Source organism: Podarcis gaigeae (assembly GCF_964106915.1).
Source record: "Podarcis gaigeae genome assembly, chromosome: 17".
In the NCBI taxonomy this organism is placed as follows: Eukaryota; Metazoa; Chordata; class Lepidosauria; order Squamata; family Lacertidae; genus Podarcis; species Podarcis gaigeae.
The window spans coordinates 30,529,037-30,551,753 of NC_139694.1; the positions used below are offsets into that span (position 1 = coordinate 30,529,037).

At 44.4% G+C, this 22,717-nt stretch overlaps 1 protein-coding gene across 15 annotated transcripts in view; it reads right to left on the reverse strand.

Annotated features, from left to right (window-relative positions):
* Window positions 1–628: 628 nt before the first annotated feature.
* PHC1 (polyhomeotic homolog 1) overlaps window positions 629–22,717 on the reverse strand; it is a 30,998-nt gene continuing 8,909 nt past the window's right edge. For 2 of the 15 annotated variants that reach the window (XM_083718569.1, XM_083718570.1), the window contains exons 2-15: window positions 19,161–19,319; window positions 17,526–17,636; window positions 15,595–15,672; window positions 14,469–14,618; window positions 13,441–13,596; window positions 11,692–12,187; window positions 10,083–10,870; window positions 9,001–9,163; window positions 8,247–8,383; window positions 7,906–8,020; window positions 7,301–7,409; window positions 5,536–5,683; window positions 3,026–3,257; window positions 629–2,408 (exon numbers count right to left, since the gene is read on the reverse strand). In XM_083718569.1, coding sequence (XP_083574695.1) covers window positions 2,254–2,408; window positions 3,026–3,257; window positions 5,536–5,683; window positions 7,301–7,409; window positions 7,906–8,020; window positions 8,247–8,383; window positions 9,001–9,163; window positions 10,083–10,870; window positions 11,692–12,187; window positions 13,441–13,596; window positions 14,469–14,618; window positions 15,595–15,672; window positions 17,526–17,636; window positions 19,161–19,274 — 2,952 coding nt within the window. In that variant the 5' untranslated portion in view covers window positions 19,275–19,319 and the 3' untranslated portion in view covers window positions 629–2,253. Of the gene's footprint in view, window positions 2,409–3,025; window positions 3,258–5,535; window positions 5,684–7,300; window positions 7,410–7,905; window positions 8,021–8,246; window positions 8,456–9,000; window positions 9,164–10,082; window positions 10,871–11,691; window positions 12,194–13,440; window positions 13,597–14,468; window positions 14,619–15,594; window positions 15,673–17,525; window positions 17,637–19,160; window positions 19,320–22,717 lie in introns of all 15 variants that reach the window. The other 13 variants (XM_083718565.1, XM_083718568.1, XM_083718558.1 and 10 more) reach the window with 7 other exon arrangements.

Consider the following 22,717-nt stretch of genomic DNA (forward strand, 5'->3'; position numbering starts at 1 on the left):
AGCACATTTGACTCTCCAGAGTACTCGAGAGATTCTATACTCCTTGTGGTTAAAAGCTCTCATTTGTTAGTGATATTAAACTTTGTGTTCAGATTTGGGTCAGTTTAGAAAACATGCACTTGGCCGTATTGGGACCCCTAGTTAAGACCACCAAGGCACACACACCAGCCTGGATCTGACATCACGGAGTCTTAAAACCCAAGCATGGTACTTTATAAGACCCAACAATCAGCTGCCCATCAGTGCTTTTCAGGTTGATTTCAAACCTTGTGGGCAAAAACTGCTTGCTTGATGTCACTGACATCAAATAACAGGTGGGCAATCTATGTCAAACTTGAGGCCCGAGGTGGGGAAGATAGTCTGCTGCTATGGAAGGAAATTTGATCGAGCCAACAGCCCAAAAAGCTAAGGCATGAATCTCAGCTGGTAGGCATGAAGTAATACTGCCAAAACTCTGGTTCCCTCTAGTGGGCTTTAAAAGGCCTTTTGAGTTGTGAAAATACTACATACTCTAACATTCAAGAAGTAAATATGCTTAAGCTGAGCTTTATGCTAAGATATTAAGCACACTTAGGTTTGCAACAGAAATGAGTAAACTCCTATAGAAATATATGGAAATCTCTACAAATGATTGCAAGGTAGGTTTAATTGTTTTAAACTACTATACTCCAAGAAATATTGCTAAATCTTGTTCAGTGTTCCAGAACTGTAGCAGAGGACATACAGTTTCAATCTCAGATTTGAAGTTAACACAGTTAACAAATTTCAGTATCCTTAACTGCAATCTACAGTGACAAGTATCACACCTAGCTTTATAAGTACAAGTAAAGCTTTCTCCATAGCTCCCCTGCTCAGTACATGTCCCCCTCCTCAAATTACACTGCTTTAAAAAACTGTTAAAAACAGTTGTTGGAAAAAGGAATGGAAAAACACATCCTTGACCAAAAGCCATGGCTATCATCCAGCAGATACTGTAAACTGCCCTAAACCTATTACTGGAAGAGTCATACTTCAAAAGGGGTAATGATTAGTACTAGATATCACCACTGGTTGGAACAAGCCTGAAATATGCAAGCACAGAACAGTGGAAACACCTGCCCTAGTATAAACTCTCAGACACAACATAAAATTTGAAAGGTACAGACTTTGAGACAGACATACAGGTTACATCAAAACTAAGATTTTGAACATGCTCTGTATGAATTGTAACAAATCCCTTTTGTAGCTAAAAGCAAAGCTGTACCCTACTTTTGAATGATTTAACATGAACAGCAACAAAGCTTGCCTTCATTTAAACCTGCCATACATCTCTCCAAGTGAAACTATTGCACTGGTGTGTATCAGGAAAGTCGGGGGGGGGGGGGAAATCAGGCCACGAGAGGACCGGCAACTTAATTTTTGAAGCATTCTTTTTACTGAAGAGAATATTTGTATAATAAACAAAAATAAACAGGCTTCTGACAGGAGATACAAACCTGCTAGAAGAAGCTTTGTCCCATATGCTCTCAGGGGGAGGGCAAGATACAAAACTAGTAAAAGAAAAAATTCAAAAGCAAGATAGAAACAAATGGTGCTTCAGTACAATTGGATTCTCCTTTGGATATTGAATGGCATCTTCCAACTCCACAAGACATGTAGAATTAAAGTTTTTTCTTTTAAAAAAATCCCTTGATATCATAGAAGTGCTCGTGTTGTCTTGGCAAGGGTCCTATTTAGGCATAAACAAGCTCCAATCCTTAAGTGATCCAGAACACTTTCCAGTGTTCTGTATGGGGTCAGTTTGCTACTTAATTCCACGTGACGCTATGAACTGAGAAAGGCGTCCATTTAAAGGACCTTCCAACCTCCCCTCCCTCATCAAAAGAACCCATTCCCAAACTTCAGCACTAACTGGTTCCCTGGAAAAATGAATCTGTGTAGGAGGGGAAAAGACCGCATGGGAAGGAAAATGAGAAAACAAAAGCAACTCTAATTCTGAGAAGACGAAGGGTCCTTCTCAGCCCTTCCTCTGAGAAGCCTCACCAGAGAACTCTCATCATCCTTGCTGTATTGCCACCAGAACGATTCAGAGGCTAATTTTCAGGCAACATGAGATCCTCCTGAAGAGGTGTTTCAAGGCTTCCTGGGGAGATATACTTCCTCCATGTAGCACCAAGACTGGCTTTTAAGAGAGGTCAGTTTCCCTCCATTCAGTGTTGAGAGCTTGAAATGGTCCCAGCGCGAAGAGGCGGAGAACTCTGGCTTCTTGCGTTACTAGGTCTCTTTGAGGATGTTGATCTTGGCACAGATCTTGAGGGCAGGACCCAGCTTGATATTCATGGCACTCATGAGGTGCTCTTCCTTCAGTAGGAGCAAAGCCTGACCGTCAATCTCCTGTGACCGAAACTCCTCCGCAATCTCCTGGCAGCCTATAGGATTCAAGCAGCAAAAAAAAAAAAAACCCACCTTGTGAGGTGTCAAAGAGGCAAGCAGTTGATGTCATTTTGAAGAACAGGATGTTTGTCTCAAATCCCTTAGCAATCTTAATAATTCTCGCAACAGGTCTGAGGTGAGTGAGCGAAAGAATAAAGGCTTGCTGAAGGAAAGCTGGCTGAAATGGAATTTCCTAGGCTACAGCTCACATTTTCAGTGATTATGCTGTTAACATACAGATAAGTCATCTATCGTCATGACCTTCATAATTCCTGGAGAACACAGAAAGGTGTTCATAGTACAGTGGTACCCTGGAAGTCGAATGGAATCTGTTGGGGAAGAGCATTTCACTTCCAAAACATTCAGAAACCAAAACGCAGCTTCTGATTGGCTGCAGGAAGCTCCTGCAGCCAATTGGAAGCCGCACAGGACATTTGGCTTCCGAAAATTGTTCAAAAACGAACACTCGCTTCGGAGTTTCGATCATTCAGGAGTTAAGGTGTTCGGGATCCAAGGTATGACTGTATATTACCGTTCCACAGACTGAAACCTCAGTTATACCCAAGCAACTTGTCGTCTAAACTCATTCCTCTTCTGGTGGTGTCATACTCACCTTGCAGAGATGCAATGAACTCATACACTTCCTCTACACTCCAGCGGCTGGGGTTGCTGGAGAGGAAGACCGGGTTGATGCCATGGAGGTCAGGGGTAGGCTGAGACATGTTGGAGCTGGCAAGGTCTCGCTCTCCATGACTAGCCCTCACTGAAAGGGGTCCAGGAGATGTTGGGGACAATGCTTCATCATAACTGGAGTTATCAGATCCTCTACTAGAGTCTTCTTGGCCCTGAAAGATGCAAGCACCAGAAATAAAACAAGAGGGGGAAATCCTTAGGTTGGGGGTAGTCATTGAAAAAACGTAAGATGATGCACAAGACCTGGGTTCCTACACAGTCCCTTTACTGCTTTAGTTGTTGCCTAGCAAGTATCTTGGGAGCAGTTGCACTGCAATTAGACTGTCAGAGAAACAGTGACTGCATGACTGGACACTCTTAATTGATCATGGTAATGAAAATGGGGAGAAGCCATCAAGTACATACTGGGCCCAAGCTACTAAATATTCTAGAGCTCAATACCTGTTAACTGTTAGCTTCATCTCACAGATTGAAGATGTACATACTCTGGTACACTGAACAAGATTTGGTAATACTGACCATTTACCTGGCTTGGTGCTCTTCTGTCCCTCCTTTTCATAAGGATGGCATGTCCATTGTGCCTTGTTTCTAATTAGACATCTTTGAGAGTATCCAGATAGTATTATCACCAGGGATTAAAGGTCTCATCTGATGTACGGAAAATGCAATATCCTATGTCTGAGCGTAAGCATACACCAGACATAGGATATTAATTTTTTCTTACGTCAGATCACACCTTTAATCAGATTTGACATATTGTTTGGATACTCTCAGAGATGATTGATTAGAAACAAAACACAAGGGACAGAAGAGCACAAATCTGGGTTAACTCAGGCCAGCCTCTCCAGGTTGGACTACTGTTCTAAAATCAGCTCAACCTACTTATTTTTATACGGCCCCTACCCATATTCCCATGAACGAACAGCACAATCTTAGTTTACAAGAAGGAGCAGGACAGGCACCTGCCGATAGGTAGATTCTTCTTGCTTATTCAGTAGTTATCTAGAATAAGTGCTGAGAACATGTATGAACTGAGGGAGCAGAGACCAAGTCCAGTAAGAGTCCATTTTAAGAGTCCACAGAAAATTGCCATCCTCCTAGTAAGCACAGAGGAGAAAGGTGTGTGAAGATATAAGCAGGGGACCATCCCATTTGTTTTGCAAGGAGATAGTTGTTGCTATGCAACTTCCCTGGATCTTTTACTGGAATAAGGATTCATTATAAGTGTACAATCCACCTCAAAGGGTATGCCTTAGAAGGAAAAAAAGGATTCCTAACATGAAGAAAAATCTTTATTATGGCCATAGGCCAGCATAAAAACATGTTCGTGTTCCTCATTTACTAAGGGATAGAAACAAAAACACCTGGCTTTGATCTCTGACCCAAGGATGTGTGTAAGGTAGAAATCGGTAGTCTCTAAGCAGAAAGCGTGGGCATCAGAGGGGCTTATCCAGAAGATCCCACCTGACCTCTAGTGGTGGCATTAGAGAACAGCAGTTTACTTATTATGAATTAAGTAACAAATGTGCACTCTTCTCCACTGAAGTACAAGATTCTCTTCACCAAAGTCTAGTAACTTAGAGTTTCCCCCTGTCTGGGAATTTTTCTCATGGTGGAGTGCATATAAACCCAAGTGTGCCATAAGGCAAAGCTGGCCAGACTTAATCCGGGTTTTAAGTCTCCAGTTTTGGGTTTTTAAATAGAAGATTTCGCTTGGCTTTAATATTGGAACTTACGCCACTGACAGACAACTGTGTAACAGTCAGGATGGCATATGCTGCAAAGGCAATATTTTCTAGCCCTTATTTGAGTTGGGAGTCTGTGGTCAACACGACTGGAGACACGTCTTGTGTAATCTGTGAGTCAGTAGCTCCTTTCTGTCATGCATTCCCTAATAATTAATCCCCATTCAACAAACGTAACCACACCAGAGACAAGCACAGCCACTTGGGCATCTAGTGTAGGAGCTTATAGAGGACCATACATTCCTTCAGCAAGTTAAAGGTGTGTTTTTACTCCAGTTCTGGAGGCTCGAAGATTAGGCGACTGTTCTCTCAAAGGAGCCTCAAAAGCGTCAAAGAAGGCAAGAATCTAATCTCTAACGTTTGGAAATATTTCCCTATTTCCCCTAGGCTTTAGCCAGGTTCTGTGGGGTCTTAAGTACAATTCCAGTACTTCAACGGCCTTAGCAAATATTGCCCTCATCTCCTTTTGAACTATTTTATTGATGGCTTTAATTGATGTTTCTTTTATTCTTGTTTTTACAGTGCTGTATGCTGTTATTTATATAAGAACGGCAGGGTATAAATATTTTAAGCAACAGACTTAAAAGACCCCCAGTCCCTGCCAGATAAACCCTCACAGTACCAGAGCAGGTGAAACTCTGCTGTCCTAGGCAAGGAGGAATGAGGGATGGAAGTATACCCTTACCCGGTGACGCTTGCCCTGTATCTTGGCTCGGGCAATCTCTGAGCTGCTGCGCCGAGGCCCCCGTCGTCGTCGGGCATAGTTCGCTTCCTGGAGCTCCTTCATTTTTTTCCTTTGAAGCCTAAGTTGGTGACTGCAGCCCACATTGTACCTGGCACAAGAGAGAAGGAAGAAAAATGAAGCAAGGCTCATTTGAGAATTCCTCTGCAAGCTGAAAATTCTAACATGCTAGTCCTTTTCCAGCAAAACAGTTTTGAGTATGGGAGTGTCTCAAGCCCTACATGAAGAGTCGTTTCTACATCAGCCATCTAACCAGGCTTATTGAGATCTTTCCATCAGGAGGTAGAAGCAACATACAGCCTCTAAGTTATTACCCTCTAAATCTGGGTTAAACCACAGAGCCTAGGACTTGCTGATCAGAAGGTCGGCGGTTCGAATCCCCGCAATGGGGTGAGCTCCCATTGCTCGGTTGCTGCTCCTGCCAACCTAGCAGTTTGAAAGCATGAAGTGCAAGTAGATAAATAGATACCGCTCCAGCGGGAAGGTAAACGGTGTTTCCGTGTGCTGCTCTAATTCACCAGAAGCGGCTTAGTCATGCTGGCCACATGACCCGGAAGCTGTACGCCGGCTCCCTCACTAATAAAGCGAGATGAGCGCCGCAACTCCAGAGTCGGCCACGACTGGACCTAATGGTCAGGGGTCCCTTTACCTTTCTTATTGAAAAAGTACTTTCTCTTGAGCAGGTAGAAGGAGGCATCCATCCACTAATGGGATAAGTCCCCAGGGGGCTGGGAGAGGCAAGGAACCACATGACTACTTTTGTATAATGTCCCTCTCCTGTCCAATTAGTGGGGTGATCCTAGGAGATGAAGACTTCCTTCTAACAGAGGAGAAGAATTAAGAGCAATATATGGTGGTCTTAGGGACGCGGGTGGCGCTGTGGGTAAAACCTATGTGCCGAGGGCTTGCCGATTGCATGGTCGGCGGTTCGAATCCCCATGGCGGGGTGAGCTCCCGTCTTTCGGTCCCAGCTCCTGCCCACCTAGCAGTTCGAAAGCACCATCAAGTGCAAGTAGATAAATAGGTACCGCTTTATAGCGGGAAGGTAAATGGCGTTTCCGTGTGCTGTGCTGGTGCCGGCTCGCCAGAGCAGCTTCGTCACGCTGGCCATGTGACCCGGAATTGTCTCCGGACAGCGCTGGCCCCAGGCATCTTAAGTGAGATGGGCACACAACCCTAGAGTTGGACACGACTGGCCCGTACGGGCAGGGGTACCTTTACCTTTACCTTTTTATGGTGGCCTTGGTGGCACAAAGTGCCTTCCATTAACTTTGGCTGGTGGCTCAACTGTAACCCTATCTGGACAGGGATAACCTTCAGTGGTTTATGCTATGGTAGCCTGTACTTTAGGATACTTCAATGCTTTGCAAACGCAGTAGCCCAACTGCAGTGGCTACTGATTAGTTTCCAGTCTCTATTCAAAGTGGTAGTTTTGACCTATAAAGCTTCAAGACCAGAGTAGCTCAACAAGTGCCTCTACCAGCCCAGGCTCTGCAGTCCACTGGGGTCCCTTCTACAAGTGATCACTCAAAGGAGGTGCAGAGGGTAACCACATGACAACAAGCCTTTTCAGTGATTTTATCCTGATACTGGCCACTGACAACAATAAAATGACTTTGCAGGGGTGGCTCCCATCTGTGGAATGGTATCCCCAGGGAAACACACCTGTCTCCATCCTTATCAAGGAGGAGTTTCCAAGCGCCATTACCTCTTGGCACACGTTACAGAACAGAACCTTTTGGAACCACGAAATTGATTGGCTGGGCCGTATTTTCCGCAGAACTCGCATTTCAGCAGATTCCCTTTCTTGTCTTGCTCTAAGGAAGCAGGAGAAGCAGACACTTAATAGTTAGTAAAACAACTAGCTTCATTAACCAGCAACATCAGAATGCAAGCTTAAGATTGTCTGTTTGATAGCAAGCTATACTCTCTGTTGAAAGCCAAGTATGGGAGACTCCCCAGAGAGAAAGAACTGGAAACCCCATTAGCCATTAGATCTGCAAAGCTGTGTGTAACAAAAGCACATCCCTTATTCACCTATGCTTATTTTGAGAGTGTGAAGTGGTGCTCTTCCTTATTCCACAGATAAAATGGGTAGCGCTTCAGTATAAAACCATGTGATCCAATACAGCACCTCCACTCCTCCTTTCCCCTGGCCACCCTTTCAGGAAAGAGTAATTAAAGCTAAGCATTTGGCTTGGCTCTCAGTAACCTACGTGTTTGACAAAGGTGGAAAACGTGAACGTAGAACTTGAAAGACCCTTACCCCACCCTACTCCTTCTCATCGACTACAGTCCCTAGAGGGGACTCACCTGCAGCAACGCTTTCCCCTCCTGGGGAGTTGCTAGGCTGGTTCTCGGTTTGCCTAGAGGGAACTCCTCCCTGAAGGGGCTTTTCAAATTCTTTTAGGAGCTGAGAGCAGCTCACCTGCATTCAAGACAGTGGAAGGGGGAAACCCGAGTCAGAAAGCAACTTTGTGCAAGAGTTTCGTTGTCTGATGCTAAACATGCTTCAACTACAGGACTACTAGAATTTCTTTCCTGGCTTTAGCTAACATAAGCCAAGTTAGCAAACAGATCATGCTGGCAGTACAAAGAGAGAAATAAGCAGAGAGCAGTCCCTGCCCTAGATACCCCAGGCTGAACCCTCTTACCGGAAAAGGCTCTGCCCCTTCCTGAATGACAAAGCCCTCTATGATGTGCGTAAGAATCTGAGGCTTGACAATGGCTTGCGGAGGTTTGGAATCTCCCGTCTGGCGTGACAACATGGCTAAGGTAGGCATAGGAGCAGCTGTAGGAGTGACAGAGCTGGAGTCACTTGGAGGTGCATTGGGGGAGGCACTGGGAAGGGACTCAGATTTCTCTGAAATAACAGAAGCAGCATTAACAAATTAGACCCATCTGAATTTTGTATGCAACTATGCAAATAATGTATTTGCAAATTATGTATTTGCATACATAAAAAAAATAGGCGGAATTGGTTTGGTTTGTGACATTTGTGGACTGCAAGCGTTACTGTATCAGTATGGCTTGCGTAGGGCAAGCAGAGCTGGGCAGAGAAAGCTGCAGATGTCCACTATGGCAGGACAGCTCCTGCTCATTGTCAACTTCAAGTCATGGATGCCAAACACACAAGATGATCACATGTTGACCAAAGGCATTCACAGGACTGCATTTGTGAGCCGTGTTAGGAAGAAAGTTAAGCCATAAAACAAGTCCTGATCCAAATCATTTCCCCCAAGATTCAGAAGCTTTACCTGTGGTTTATGTGTGTGTTTTCAAGTTATACTCCATCACCACGATTCCGCTCTGTGCACAGGGGCATTCTAGTCCATTTATACATTCCACCCTCAATCTGCCACCAGGCCTAACCACTTATCTACTCTTCAGGGAGCAGGCAGAACTTACCCCTGTTCCCTTCACCTCCAAGGCCCCCCTTATCTTCTGTGGCTTTGGGACTCTCTGCCACAGGAGACGACTTAGCAGGCAGGAGAGAAGGTGGTGCACTGGAGTCATCCCTCTCCTCTTCAGATTCTGCTTTGCGCTTGACTGCCGAAGTCTGTGGTTTGCTCTGTGTGGGAAGATGGGAAGGGACATGCAGATCCAAGAGAAGGAAGGAAATAATTCTATCCCAGACACTAAATAGGCAGCGAAATGCTGCTAACCTCCATAGGCTGTATGCAAAGAGATGCAAGTGGACATCACACCACAGGAATCTGCTTCTTCTTCACGCTGCATTTCCTTGCACCCCCACCCCCAAAAGCCATTCCTGAAGGTCCATGCTGGAACAGCATGGTAATAGTTTTGAGAATTCAAGTGACTGAAGGCAGAAAATATGAAATGGAACTGCACCACAGTGGGTACGATCTACCAGGAAATTTTCCTACGGTGCCTTCATTAAATTAAACAAGAGCTGCAATGTTGTTCGAGTGCAGTAACTTTGTGGATTGGGGGGAAAGGCCTGATAATAGATGGAACCACTGGGTGAGCTGCAAATTATGATCTCCCAAGAAGTGCCATGAGAAAACCTTCCCAATTGCTTTACCACCTTCGAAAGATCCCTATCCAGATGACGGCATTTCACAGCTCACCCACTGTCTTGTAAAAAAAGATTGGGAAATGCTACCTGGACACCACAGTCTACAGTCCATTCCTGGTAACCAAGGCTACTAGGGAATCTGTGAAACAGGCAACATACAAATGCAGTCCACCAGTCACATAAAACAGCACACAAAAAGCTAAATAACCATCCTGTTTAGCTGCTTGCCTAGGTCACCAAATACAAGAGGACTGTAAAACAGCAAGCAAGCAGATCACCGACAAACATGGCAGATGGACCATATGCTTTGCAGGCCTGACTGTACATGGTAAAGGGAATGACTCTCAGTTACTGGATAGCTAGGCTATGTCATATCCCAAAGCCACATGTGTGAGCAAGTGCGGATTTTGCCCCCCTCCAACATTCCTACTGTACTTGTGAGGTAACTTACAGGTAACTGGACAGGCTGCACGTAGTAGGCAGATGTTTGTGCCTGAGCCATGACGGGAGAGGAAACCGTATTCTTCACCTGGGTCGTGCCCTGGACCTGGGCCACGTTGACCCCCGAAGTGAGCAGTGGAGGAGCTTCTTGTAGAGGAGGAGGAGAACAAGTAGAAAAGGAGGCAGAAGAGGTCTGGGACAATGAGGATGCCGTGTGGGCCTGGGACACCGGCTGGACACCGGCTGGCAGGCCCCGGGGGGCCTGCACTGCTGTGTTCATCTGCGGAAGACCCAGAGCCTGAGCCTGGGCTGAACCTTGCTGGCGGCTGCCAACAACCTGCACTGGGATATGAGGCGGGGGCTGCTGTGACGCCGACATTTTGGCAGCCCCGAGCTGTGGAGACTTGAGGGGGGCTATGGGCGGCTTCGACTGAATGGGGACAGGCGTCTTAGTAGCTGCCTGGCAGAGGTTCTCCTGCTGGAGCTGCATCGGCTGAGGTTGTGACTGCAGCATGGGCTGGACGACAAGGGTCTGGGCTTGCTGTTGGCCCTGGAGGGGCGGGGCCTGCTGCTGAGTTTGCGCTGGCCCCTGCTGCTGCTGGACCAGGGGCGGAGCTTGCTGCTGCTGCTGCTGCGCCAGCTGGAGGTGTGTGGCAGTGTGCAAGAGCTGGGACTGGCGGTGCTGGAACTGCTGCTGGTGATGGATGGCAATTTGCTGCTGGATCACCACTTGCTTCTGGAGGTGGATCTGTTGTTGCTGCTGGATCAGCGAGTGAGGCTGGATTTGGGTATATGTGGCTGTAAAGTATTAAAAAAACCCCACAGTATTATGACACACCATCGGGGTGAACACCGCTTTATAAAGCAATTTAGGCAAAAGACACCAACCCCAAGAAAACTGCAATCTTGGGCAAGGCCAGGCCACAAGGGTAGGAGGCGAGCAAAAGCAGTTGAATACACTTAAGAGTGGGGAGGTACGGTTGCTTAGTGGCAGAGTGCAGTCCCTGGCCCAAACTCTGGCATTTCCAGAAAAGGGACTAATGTAGTAGAGCTGAACAGGACCTCTGTCCAAGACCTTGCAGAGCTACTGCATGCATCACCAAAGTGGCACCTGCAGGTCTTCATTGACACTTAGTCCTCTCCCTCTGCAACTGGATTTGATGGGGAAAGAAGAAAACAAAACAAAACTTTTTTTCAAAGCCAACTGGTGCCTAGGGGTTTGGGAGGAGGCACACCGTTGTGAGGCATGTGTGGTGCCCATGACAGTTTCTCTGGAAATATGCCCAGAAGCCCAAAAGGGCTGGCGTCCCCACCAATACAGACTAGAAGGACAAGCAGAAGGCAGCTTTATATGCTTCACATCTCCATAATAAGCCATCAGTGCAAAATGAAGGAAGTGAGTGAGAGTACACTCTCCAGGGCACATCGACTCCAAGCCAACTGCCCAACAAGAAGCAAGCAATGGGCTAAAATAGATTGCAGCCAATCTGCCCTCAGCCATCCAGCAAGGGGCTGTACAATTGTGAAGATGGTGAGCCTGGTTACGGGGTACATGGATGAAGGTATCAGTCAAGTCACTGGAAGGGTCACCAGTAAGGAAAGCATGAACTGTCACCTACCAGAACTGATCAAGGTCTGGCTTGGGGCTGGTGTCGCTGTCCTGGTCAAGTTCATGCCTACAGTCTGTTGACCATTCCCATCTGCTTCAGCCTTCTTTGCTGCTGCATTTTCTCCTTCCGTCTGACTTCCCTGGCTCACAGTCACTGCCTGGGCAGCAGAAGCCACCGGTAAAGGCTGAACTACACCAGTACCCTTCCTCTGGCAGCTGCCCCCTGGGCCGGATGAGGCTGCTTGGCTTAGCCCGGAAGTAGTGTGGCTCCCCACTGAAGACGCCACAACCCCAGAGATGCCATTGCTTCCCGCTGCCCCTTGACTGAGATTAAGTGACTGGCCTACATTGCCAGAAGCGGCTTGAGTCACTGTCAAGGTCTGGCCAGCATGGGTGGCCTGGGGTAGTACTGACGACTGGGAATTCCCGGATAAAACAGCCTTTGGAGCAGAAGCCTGGAGCTGTGCATTAGCTGCTGAGGTCTGCTGACTTCTGACAGCCAAATTCTGCACCTGGGAAAAAATGCAGAGAGAGAGATAGAAAAAGAAAAAGAGGGAGAGAGAGAAATAAATGACTCATTAGCTTCAGGTTACAAGAGGCAGGGACCCCTGGTATCTACTCTGGCTTAACCAGCAGTAAAAACTGACCATGCTGAACAGCTGTTAGGAAGCTCTTTTCACTTTTATTTAGGTGCTGCACCCTTTGTCTTGTACCCAAAAATAAGTGTCACAAGGTACTACAGGGAGTGAGGAATCAACCTTTTTATTATTTTGAAGGGATCAATCCTTTTAAATCGCAGCTCGTTTCTTCCTCATTTTCAGTAAAATTAAAGATCTCATGGCACTTTCTGTAAGGAGCTTAAAGACAATCCATTTAACTCAACCCTGTGCAGCCACCCTCATTGTGTTGAAAGGCTGCTACCTCAAACTGAACCTTGTATATTTGTTTTATGGTTCTCTTTTGTAGGCTATCTTGAAAATCTAGATTTAAATACACATTTTCAAATAAATAAATAAAAATTAAAAGAAAAGAAACTGAACCTTTTCTCTCTGCAACCCCTTGGTGCACAGCTTGGTGCACACTAGGGCCTAACATATATTATTGCCTGTGTTTGGATACCCTTTCTCCTAATGCAGTTTTGGGATAAAATATTACTTTTACCTAAAAACCACTAATTGAGATAGAAAATAGATGCAGAGAAGCTAGCTGCGAAATGTCTTTAAAGGCTCCAAGAAATGCTGGGGAGGAAGGAGGAGGAGGAGGAGAAGGCAAGATATGTAACAAGCGGCAAGCCACAGTCAAAGCCTAAGCAACACTGAAGGTCCACAGAGGTCATTTCTCCTGTCTTGTCAAATTAGTCGTTGGCCTCCCCTTCCCCCCACTTTACCTGGAAAAACCCTCATCATGCAGAAACAGGCACCTCAGGTTTCTGGAGCCCCATCAAGTCTGACTGTTAAATCTGGAGTACTTGTCAAGCGGCAAACAGCACATGTTCTTCGCATCAGGACGAGAATACAAGGGCATAACCAATCAATGGGGGATAACCAATCAATGCAAAAAGTGCAGCTGACTAGCTAGCTTCAGTCATCTGCAAGCATGAACCCAGGTTTTGAGAACCGGAAGGCCACTGGCTGAAGTGTGCAGGCGACTGAGTGGAATGGGGATGTTCTTCTCATGGGATGTTTGAGCCAGAGGGACACACCCGAGACTGGGGCAGGCCAGGCTGGTCATGGGAACCCCAGAAGAGGGTGTCACTGACCTGGTCTGTGTCTGTGTGGACCCCAGGAGAATGAGTGGGTGGTGCCTCCTGCTGAACAGCAGCCACGGCCCCGTTAGGCATCAGGATGAGCTGGGAGGTAAGAGGTACATTGCGGCCCAAGGTCCGGTTCACCTGCAACAGGTTCCCCAGCTGCGGCTGTTGAGGGAGGGTTAGGTGGTGTGGAGATGGGAACAGCAGGAGGGAGAAAAAGGAGGAAAGAAAGCGAACCACAAGCAAATAGGTTATCACGGTGCATGGGGCCTAGGGTCTCCGATAAGACAGCCATTCTGTCTCAGCATTTTCCTCCATCATGGCCACTTTGCAGGCGGTGGAAAGCAGGTTTATTATTTCCAAAAGCCAAACCACCTCCACCTCTCCATACTGGGCCAGCACCTATAGGTTTGTGTGGCAGATGTTAAGCGTGGAGTGAAGGGAATGAGGGACCCCTGCTAGCTTAGATCAACTGCAAAACTTTTTTTTTTCCATACTGAAAAGTTGTAACCAAGATAACTAAATATAATCTGAGGCCAAACAGATCAAAAGGAGTTTGCTATTTCACAGATATGTAACCAAAGTCAAGGATGGAAATGTGAGGAGGGGAGAGTACAAAGAAGTGTGTTTCTCATTTAGCCTAATTAAGAAGATGGCTTTCCGGAAACTCTTTAAAGAACAGAAGAGAAAGCATTAAAAGTCAGGGTATTTAAAATGGATGAAATGGAGTCGTATTTCAGATGAGCACTTTATCAAGGCTGCTTTAAAAGAGAGATGTTTTGTAATGCATTACATAAAATCATACCAAGTGCCATGGGGTCTTTAAGATTCATGGAAAATAAAACTGCAAATGACACTAAATATCCTCTGTCCCTGTAGTACATATGCTGAATTGAGAATCAACCAACTGTTCAAGGGAACAGAGATTGCTAACTTTTGTCTGAGCACAAAATAGCAGACTGTATGAAAGCTGGAGATTCATCAGGGGGCTGCGAGGTATTTATGATGGGTGAAAGCAACACGTGTACAACTCTTACCCGAAGGTACATCTGAGCTTGTGACTGGTTAAGAGGTGGTGATGTGGTGTTACCAAGGAGCACCGATTGTGTCAAGGTGGTGGCACTAGGTGAACTCACACTCTGCGAACGGCTGATTAACTGTGCAGCTGATGTGGTAGCCAAATTAATCTGTAAAGTGAAAAGTTGGTGTGGAGGGAGGGGGTAGATGAAAAGTAATATTAACAGAATCTAAGCTAGAAACAATTTCAAAGAAAGTGTGGCTTAACTCCAGCAATACGACTGGAACAAGGCCCACCAGCCACTTTCATGCTCCCCTCCCAAACTCACCTTGTTAAGAGCCCAGAAATTATCTGAAAGAAAAGTGTGTGGGGAACACAACCCACTCTTTTCAGCAGCCCTACCAGGCTATGTGAAAAGGAGCAGGGGAGGGGAGGGGAGGGGAGTGCAGCAGCTGCTCTCCAAAACCTTTTTGCTCAAATTATTCTCAGAACTTCAGCAACTGGAAGAACATAACAATGGACTTGCAAACAATGACCATTCGATTATGATTTCTGCACCAGAAGCACTAAATAAAAGCAGCATATGCAGTTTTATTATCAACAGGCGACAAGTGCTTGACACAGCCCTCTTCTGTAGATGCTAATGTTCCCCTTTTATTCAGTTATCATTAGGAAGGAATATCCTCTCTAGGGATGCTGCTCAGTCTTCTCACTTGCAAATAAGGAACTCCCATTCTCTTTTTCCACCCTGACTGACAATACTATCTACAGTCATACCTCATGTTACGTTTGCTGCTGGTTGCGCGTTTTCAGGTTGCGTCCTGCGGCGACCCAGAAGTACCGGAAAGGGTTACTTCCGGGTTTCGCCACTCGCGTATGTGCAGACGTGCAAAATGACATCACGCGCATGCACAGAAGCGGCGAATCACGACCCATGTGTGCGCAGACACAGGTTGTGTTCTTTTAAGGTTGCGAACGGGCCTCCGGAATGGCTCCCGTTTGCAACCAGAGGTACCACTGTACTCTCCTCCACCAATACTAGCAAACATTCTCTCAACATTGAAGTTACCCATCCATAGCCAACTAATTCTCCAAGAAAACAGACATCGGATGCCCAATCATTTGAGGGCAAGTTAGCTGCTTACCGAAGCCTGTGTAGTAGCTGTCTGTTGAGAAGTGCTTGTGTTTGGAGAGCTTGCTTGTCGGCTCGCTGCAATTGTAGCCTGTAAGAAACATTATATATTCTTCCAAAACCAAGATTTAGCCAAGGGCCCCATTATTCCCATGTTTTCTGGTCCTCAAAAGGTAAAACACAACAAAATGGTCATTAACACCTGCCTCGTGTTTATTTCTCTAGCTTAGTTGAAATGCAGCCGCTATACCAGGGGTGGCTAACCTTTTCCTCTCTATATGTTGCTGGACTACAATTCCCATCATCTCTGGTTATTGCTCATATTGCTTGGAGCTTATGGGAATTGTACTGCAGCTGCAGAGCCAATGGTAAGCCACCTCGACCCTTCAATGTAATTAAATTTGCCCCTCCACAATGCTCCCCAACAAAGAGCAAAAGAAGTGAGGAATTAACCTATCATCAATACATACTCTCTCTTCAATCAGACAAATAACCAGGTATCTTAATTCTGTTTAAGAATCAGTGTAGGCTGAAGCTACCATTTATTTAGATGATTTGAGCAAATCGTTGGTATTTCTAGATGTGAGGGAGTTAGGAGTACGGTTTGTGATGTGCAAGACAAGACCTTTACTCTGCTATAAAAGCATTTTGAAAGTAATGTAGCCATTGCTAAGACAATGGCAGGTGCTGGGCAAGACCTTTTACATGGGCAGAAGGGAAGTATTTTCATCACAAGCTACAACTGACAGCTACACCTGCTGTGTCAGAATAGGCATTTATCAGACATAGAAGAAACACCTACTCAGGCTCACATCTACAACACTAAGTCAAGTTGTTTCAAAACCTCTCAGGGAAATGTGGAACAGACTTAACATCATTTTCAACACACGTCATCTAAATTATTATCACCTTCCCAACTTTTACCTGTCAGGAACAGAACAAAAAAAATTGCTTCCAGTAGCACCTTAAAGACCAACTAAGTTAGTTCTTGGTATGAGCTATCTGAAGAAGTGTGCATGCACACGAAAGCTCATACCAAGAACTAACTTAGTTGGTCTTTAAGGTGCTACTGGAAGCAATTTTTTTTATTTTTTTTTTACTATGGCAGACCAACACGGCTACCTATCTGTAACAGGAACAGAACAGTTAACAATATAAAAGGGAGGGAAAGGAAACTGATAATCTAAAGGAGGACTATTTTAAATTCAAGTTTGTTTGTTTTTAAGCGGGGGATGGCAAAGGGGGGCAAACAGAAACAAATAACAAAAGTTAGCAAAATGCCCTGCTTCATGACTCATGTGTAGAGTATGAATGGAAAGGTAGTTTGTAAATTATAAGGAAGGTCTGCAGGAAAGTACATCCCTTTCCACACTGCACCTTCCTGCAGGATCTCTGCCAGCAAGAGCCATGCCACCAAATGTAAGGGGTGAAAGCAAAGTTTTGTCTTTAACTGCAACTGTGTCCCAGAACCAACCTGGAGTGCTACAGCTTGTAGTGAACTAGCTGGTAGATAGAAAAGTTCAAAATGGATGTAAAATCGTATACAGGCAATGACCATTCTGTGCATGACCAAGGCACACATGACTACACGCACACACATCATTTTTGGCCCCAGAAGTGGGCAGAGCAGGCTTACATGCGCTCGGCCAACACATGGGATGACCCAGAATGCAATCCCCACGCAAATGGGGAGTTGCCTGTACTGGAAAACCTGTACCAATAAGCTCTTAAAGAAGCAAGAGTTAATAAGCATTTTTTTTTTCCAGAGCAGAACAATTAGTGTCCACTAAGTCCATTACTGTGAAAGTACTACGTTCTTTTCCCTTCCTTTGAGATCCCTTCTTTGGGCCCTATCCATCCAAAACCTCATTTGTTTATTCCAAACTAGGTGTTTCACTCTTCCCCGTTTTAGGTAACTCCTGTCTTTTGAACAGGCTGTCTCACCTGCTGGACTGCAGCCAGACTGTGTAACTGAGCACTGTTGAGCTGCTGTTGGAGCATAAACTGGTGGAAATACTGGGCTGCATTGGGCTGCCTCTGCAGTGCTTGAAGCGCCTGTAATAAAAAAATTTTAAAAAATAAAAATTCAGAATACAAAACAGAACACATCCTAACATGCCCGAGGTCTCACAGGACAAAGTAAGTGAAAACATATAGAATCACAGCCCCCTATCAGCAGACCTGGACCACCACATATTTATTAGTGGAATAGCAGAACATTAGGCTAAAAATGGTTCCACCAGCTTAATTAGAATGGCCAGGAACACAATAATCCTTAGATCTATTAGGTATTAAGCAGGACCTAGCAATGCATGGGGCATTTTTGACGCCTCACACTGATTTTCCTAGGCCACTAGATAAGGCAGGAGTAAAGAACTGGAATTGGTCAAAGGATTTGATCCTTACCACCTCACTCCTGGGGACCAACTTTGACAACTTCAAAGAAGAAGAAGAAGAAGAAGAAGAAGAAGAAGAAGAAGAAGAAGAAGAAGGAGTTTGGATTTGATATCCCGCCTTTCACTCCCCTTCAGGAGTCTCAAAGCAGCTAACATTCTCCTTTCCCTCCCCCCACCCACCCACAACAAACACTCTGTGAGGTGAGTGGGGCTGAGAGACTTCAAAGTGTGACTGGCCCAAGGTCACCCAGCAGCTGCATGTGGAGGAGCGGAGACGCGAACCTGGTTCCCCAGATTACAAGACTACCGCTCCTAACCACTACACCACAAAGGGACTGATCAGCTGATTGACAGTTACAATGAGCTCCTCTGAAGTACATTTGCTGGCAGATTGGATTCAAACTGTACATACAAACTCTGCAGCTATCTGGAGAGGGAAAATATCCATTTTCAGGTGCAAATGGACAAAGTGGGGCTTGCAGCGAGCCCTCTTGAAGGCACACTGCCAGTTCCAATCGCATCACCAATGCTGAAAGCACACCTTCAAAGGGACACACGGATAGGCGCTGACCACAACACCCACCCACCCCGCAAAGGCATTAGGGAATTCCTGATGGAGAACTCCTTAGTGCAGCTGATCCCAGTAGGGCTTGCCATCAGTACCAATCAAGCAAACCCTCACATGAAACTCCCAATAGCTCCTTTGGAGCTACCTACTTACCTGCCCCAAACCTGACATCAGGTATGGTGGGGAGTACTTAGGGGGATACCGCCCTGCAGACTAAACTGGGAGCCATGCTGAACTTAACAACTGCTTTGCTGCTTCCTGCTCTGGGCATCTTCAGGAAGAAGAGCAAAACAGAAATTGAATAAATAATAAGGCCTGTAATTTGGAGGTTCACCACCCTTGAGATAAGGAGAGGTATTCACTTCTCAAGACTGGCCTCTTCTTTCCTGAAGAGAAGGCTGTCTGCTTCTCCTCTTATGTGAGGGACATAACCAATTCAGTGCTAGTCTCCTACAGGTTCACTGCACTGGCTAAGCCTCTGGAGCAATTTCCCCTGTGCTCATAAACAGGGCACCTACTGGCTAAGCAGCAGTTTAAAGTGATGTGCTGATGTGCTACTCTGATGATGATACCTTCCAGGGCAATTTTCCCCCAAGAACAAAGATGGTCCCCCACCTGCACTGCCTGCCGCTCATATAGAGTCATCTGAGAGATCTGAGGGCGAGTGCTTCCTCCAGAGCTTGAGCTGCCACTAGCAGAGTTTGAGTTTTGCTCGCTTTCCGTCTCCATAGTGTCAGGTCCCCAAGATCCTTGCCTGAAGCTTTGTCTCAAGCCCTAGATGAAGAAAACTGGGGGTTAGCTCATGTCACAGAAACTACAACATTTATCTCCCCCTGCATTATAAATTTATGGAACCTTTCCTTCCTAAGCTCATCACCACACAGCTTAACCAAAGCCTCTAAAATGTCTTTCCTGGGCTACAATACTGAGAGAAGAATCTGTGGGACCCCAATAATTGAGGCTGTATTTAAAATAACCTTTAAAATCACACATTTTGATATGCAAATTCCTCCAGATTTATAGCCATGATTCTATAGCTCTAACGCAAAGTTAGGTTACCTGTGACGGTTTAAAGACATGGAAGTCAAGAACAATGTAGATTATTCATAACAAGCATTCATCACTGGGGCTCATCATAGTTTTGTTTTTGTTTTTTTACCAGGAAGCATAAGGTGGGCAAAGGAATATCTGACGGGCTTATACAACATACGGGCTTATGCATGTAACAAATAGGAAGTTTCATAAGAACCGCCTAATGGATTAAGTACCAACAAGTTTTCTTCTAGCACCACGCTCAGAAATATGCCTGAACTTCTTTGGGGATGTGTCAGGGCACTGGAATGGTTTTGTATCAACTTCCTAGAATGCCCCCAACACACATCCCTTGGAGATGTGATGTTGATTGGACAAGGGTGGAATCCGAGAGGGAGACTCTGACTGTCCCACACTGGAGCCCGGTGAGAAATATAGATCTGAGTTATCCTATGGCCCTGGGATGCTGTCCTTGGGACTGTAAGATTCCACCCTTGGTATAGAGGTGACTCTCAACTTACGTGCGGGTTTCGTTCTGGCGCATAAAGCCAAAATTGAGTATGGCCAGAATACATTTGGTTCAATGGCAGGTGAGATTGTCAAAGTCTTTTTTTCCTGGACACCCACCCCCTTTCCATTTTTTTAAAAAAAAAGATTTGCCAAGTGTGTTAAGCTGAATGTGCACAAGTTAAATGTGCGTAAGTTGTGAGTTACTTGTAAGGCTATGTCCAAACAATTCAAAGCTTTACATGGAAAATGTGTTTATTGCAATACTTTAAAATACTTTAAGCAGAGCATACTCAAGAGCATACACTTTATTTGCATTGTTGGATTTTAAGGAAAGCATACCGAAAGTATTTTCGGTCCATTTTCTGTAGCAGCTCAAACTACCAGGATCTGAATAAAGTCTCAAACCACATAAAGGCGGCGACCGTTTTAGGTGTGTCCAATTGATGCACAATGCATGGGTCCTTTTAGACTTGGAAGAGGGCAGAACGGAGCATGGAATCCTTATGCACATTCCGCCAACATGTGCAGAGGGGCCAAGAATGGAACCCCTGTGCAAAATGGTCACCGTTTATACAATATGTATAACCAAGTAATACATAGATTCGTCATTTTCCTAATTGTACACCATTCTGAACTGTGCTTAGCTTTTTAAAAAAGAAAATTTAAAATAGAAGAGCATGTAGAACAAAGGGGAGATACAGATATTTAATGCAGTCACTACGACTGGGCTTGCAAAGTGTTTCACATCCTTAAGTATAAGGATCAAATGTTTTAACAGCTATGATTTTTCCAGCTTGGAATTATATTAAATTTTATTAACAGCATTACAGCCTTAATACATAGCATTACAAAGAGACCTGCATCACAAGAAAGGTTCATTATTTGTGTGATGAAGCATGGAATGTTGGAAGAAAAGCAACATACTCCACTAACTGAATTCAAATGTTACCTTCCCAAGTATTGCATTTATTATATAACTGATTTACACATTTGCAGATCATATTTATATACTTATCTGAGGGTGGAATATTTGTTTTTATAACTTGTTTTTAATTATGAACATTGTGGCAGAAAGCAGGGTATGAGTAACTGATGAGATATCAGCCTGTGAAACTCTCAAATTCCCTCCATAATTTTACCAAATCATACAGCCACTAGCTTTTGTTAATAAGTCTATCTGTACAGATCTGACTGAAAACCTCAGCACCTGTGGCTTTTATAGCTCAATATTAAGTGTCAATGCACATCCTATCTAAATTCAGAAGATGTGCCCAAGCATGGAGAATTATTTAAGCTGCTATCTATCCACACAGCAGTGGCTCTTTCAAGATTATCAAATTTTAGTTGCAACTTGTTTCTTACAGACATTCTATTGCAGGGATATTGCAATTTCCTAGAACTAGCTATGCTGTATTTATCAGAAAACCAAATAATTTTCCAAGATAGCACATGCATCGTCCCTGCAGCTTCAAATACAGGTTCATTAATATTCTGATTTTCAAAGCTGTGAACTTTGTCTCCCCAGTTGTGGGGTACACATTTAATGTAATTATTTGTTGCCTGAAATAATAGATACAAAACTGTATAGTCAAGAGTGCTATGAGATCCATCATGGGAGAAAGGTGGGATATAAAGGTGCCAAATATTTGAGGACTACACTGGCTGCTGCAGAGAGTGAATAAATTTAAATTAAACCAAATTTTAATTCAATTATTTTTAATAGAAATGACAGTAATTACTACTTTTTTTGTTTTAAAGGAAATCTTAAGTTAATGCAAACAGATATGTTAAAATCTACCCCACTTGAAACTGAATCATGATTATATCAGACACACTGAATTAAAGTTTTTTTTTCTGTTTCAACAGAAAAAACAAAGGGAGGGAAATCTCACTTTTGAGGTTAAGTATTACATGTGCCACACTATAAGCTTGTTCAGACAATCGTATCTCAGACTATTAAGACAATATGCATGTGCTTTTGTCACACACAAAGCTCTATTGTATATGCTGCAATTAAACCAGGAAGCTTCCAATTAACCGTACTTTCCCACTTCATCCAAACTAACAAAATGTTATCAGCTTTGGAACAAGCCAGGATATTACACCAAAGTTTGAAGCCAGCATATTAGCCCAGTAAGGTTAATTAGAAGTTTCTTGATTTAATCAAAGGGGAAAACACAGAGACGGCCTATGCAGGCAAAAGGCTTGGGTATATCACAAGTTTATAATCCAAGGTATGATTGGTCTAAATGTTGCCATAAATCATGAACTGTATTTATTATTATACGTCTTCTGCTGGACCCAGGGCCATGAAGCAGGGTGGATTTGATTTAAATCAAATCGATTTAAAAAACGATTTAAAGTACTAGTCAGTAAGACTTGATATAATTGGTTTTTTTTAAAAAAAATCCTGCTGGTATAATCTTAATATTTACAACCAGATGAAGGTTTGATTTTTGGAATAATAAATTTTCAGAGTAGTTTTTACAGTTATATCAAAAATTACAGATTTGGTTATACTATTAGAAATACATAGACAGATAATTATGAAATTATTGTGAGGCTTAATAAGTTAACTGTTTATATTTGGACAACTTTTCCACTGTACATTATTGGAAGAAGAAAAATAA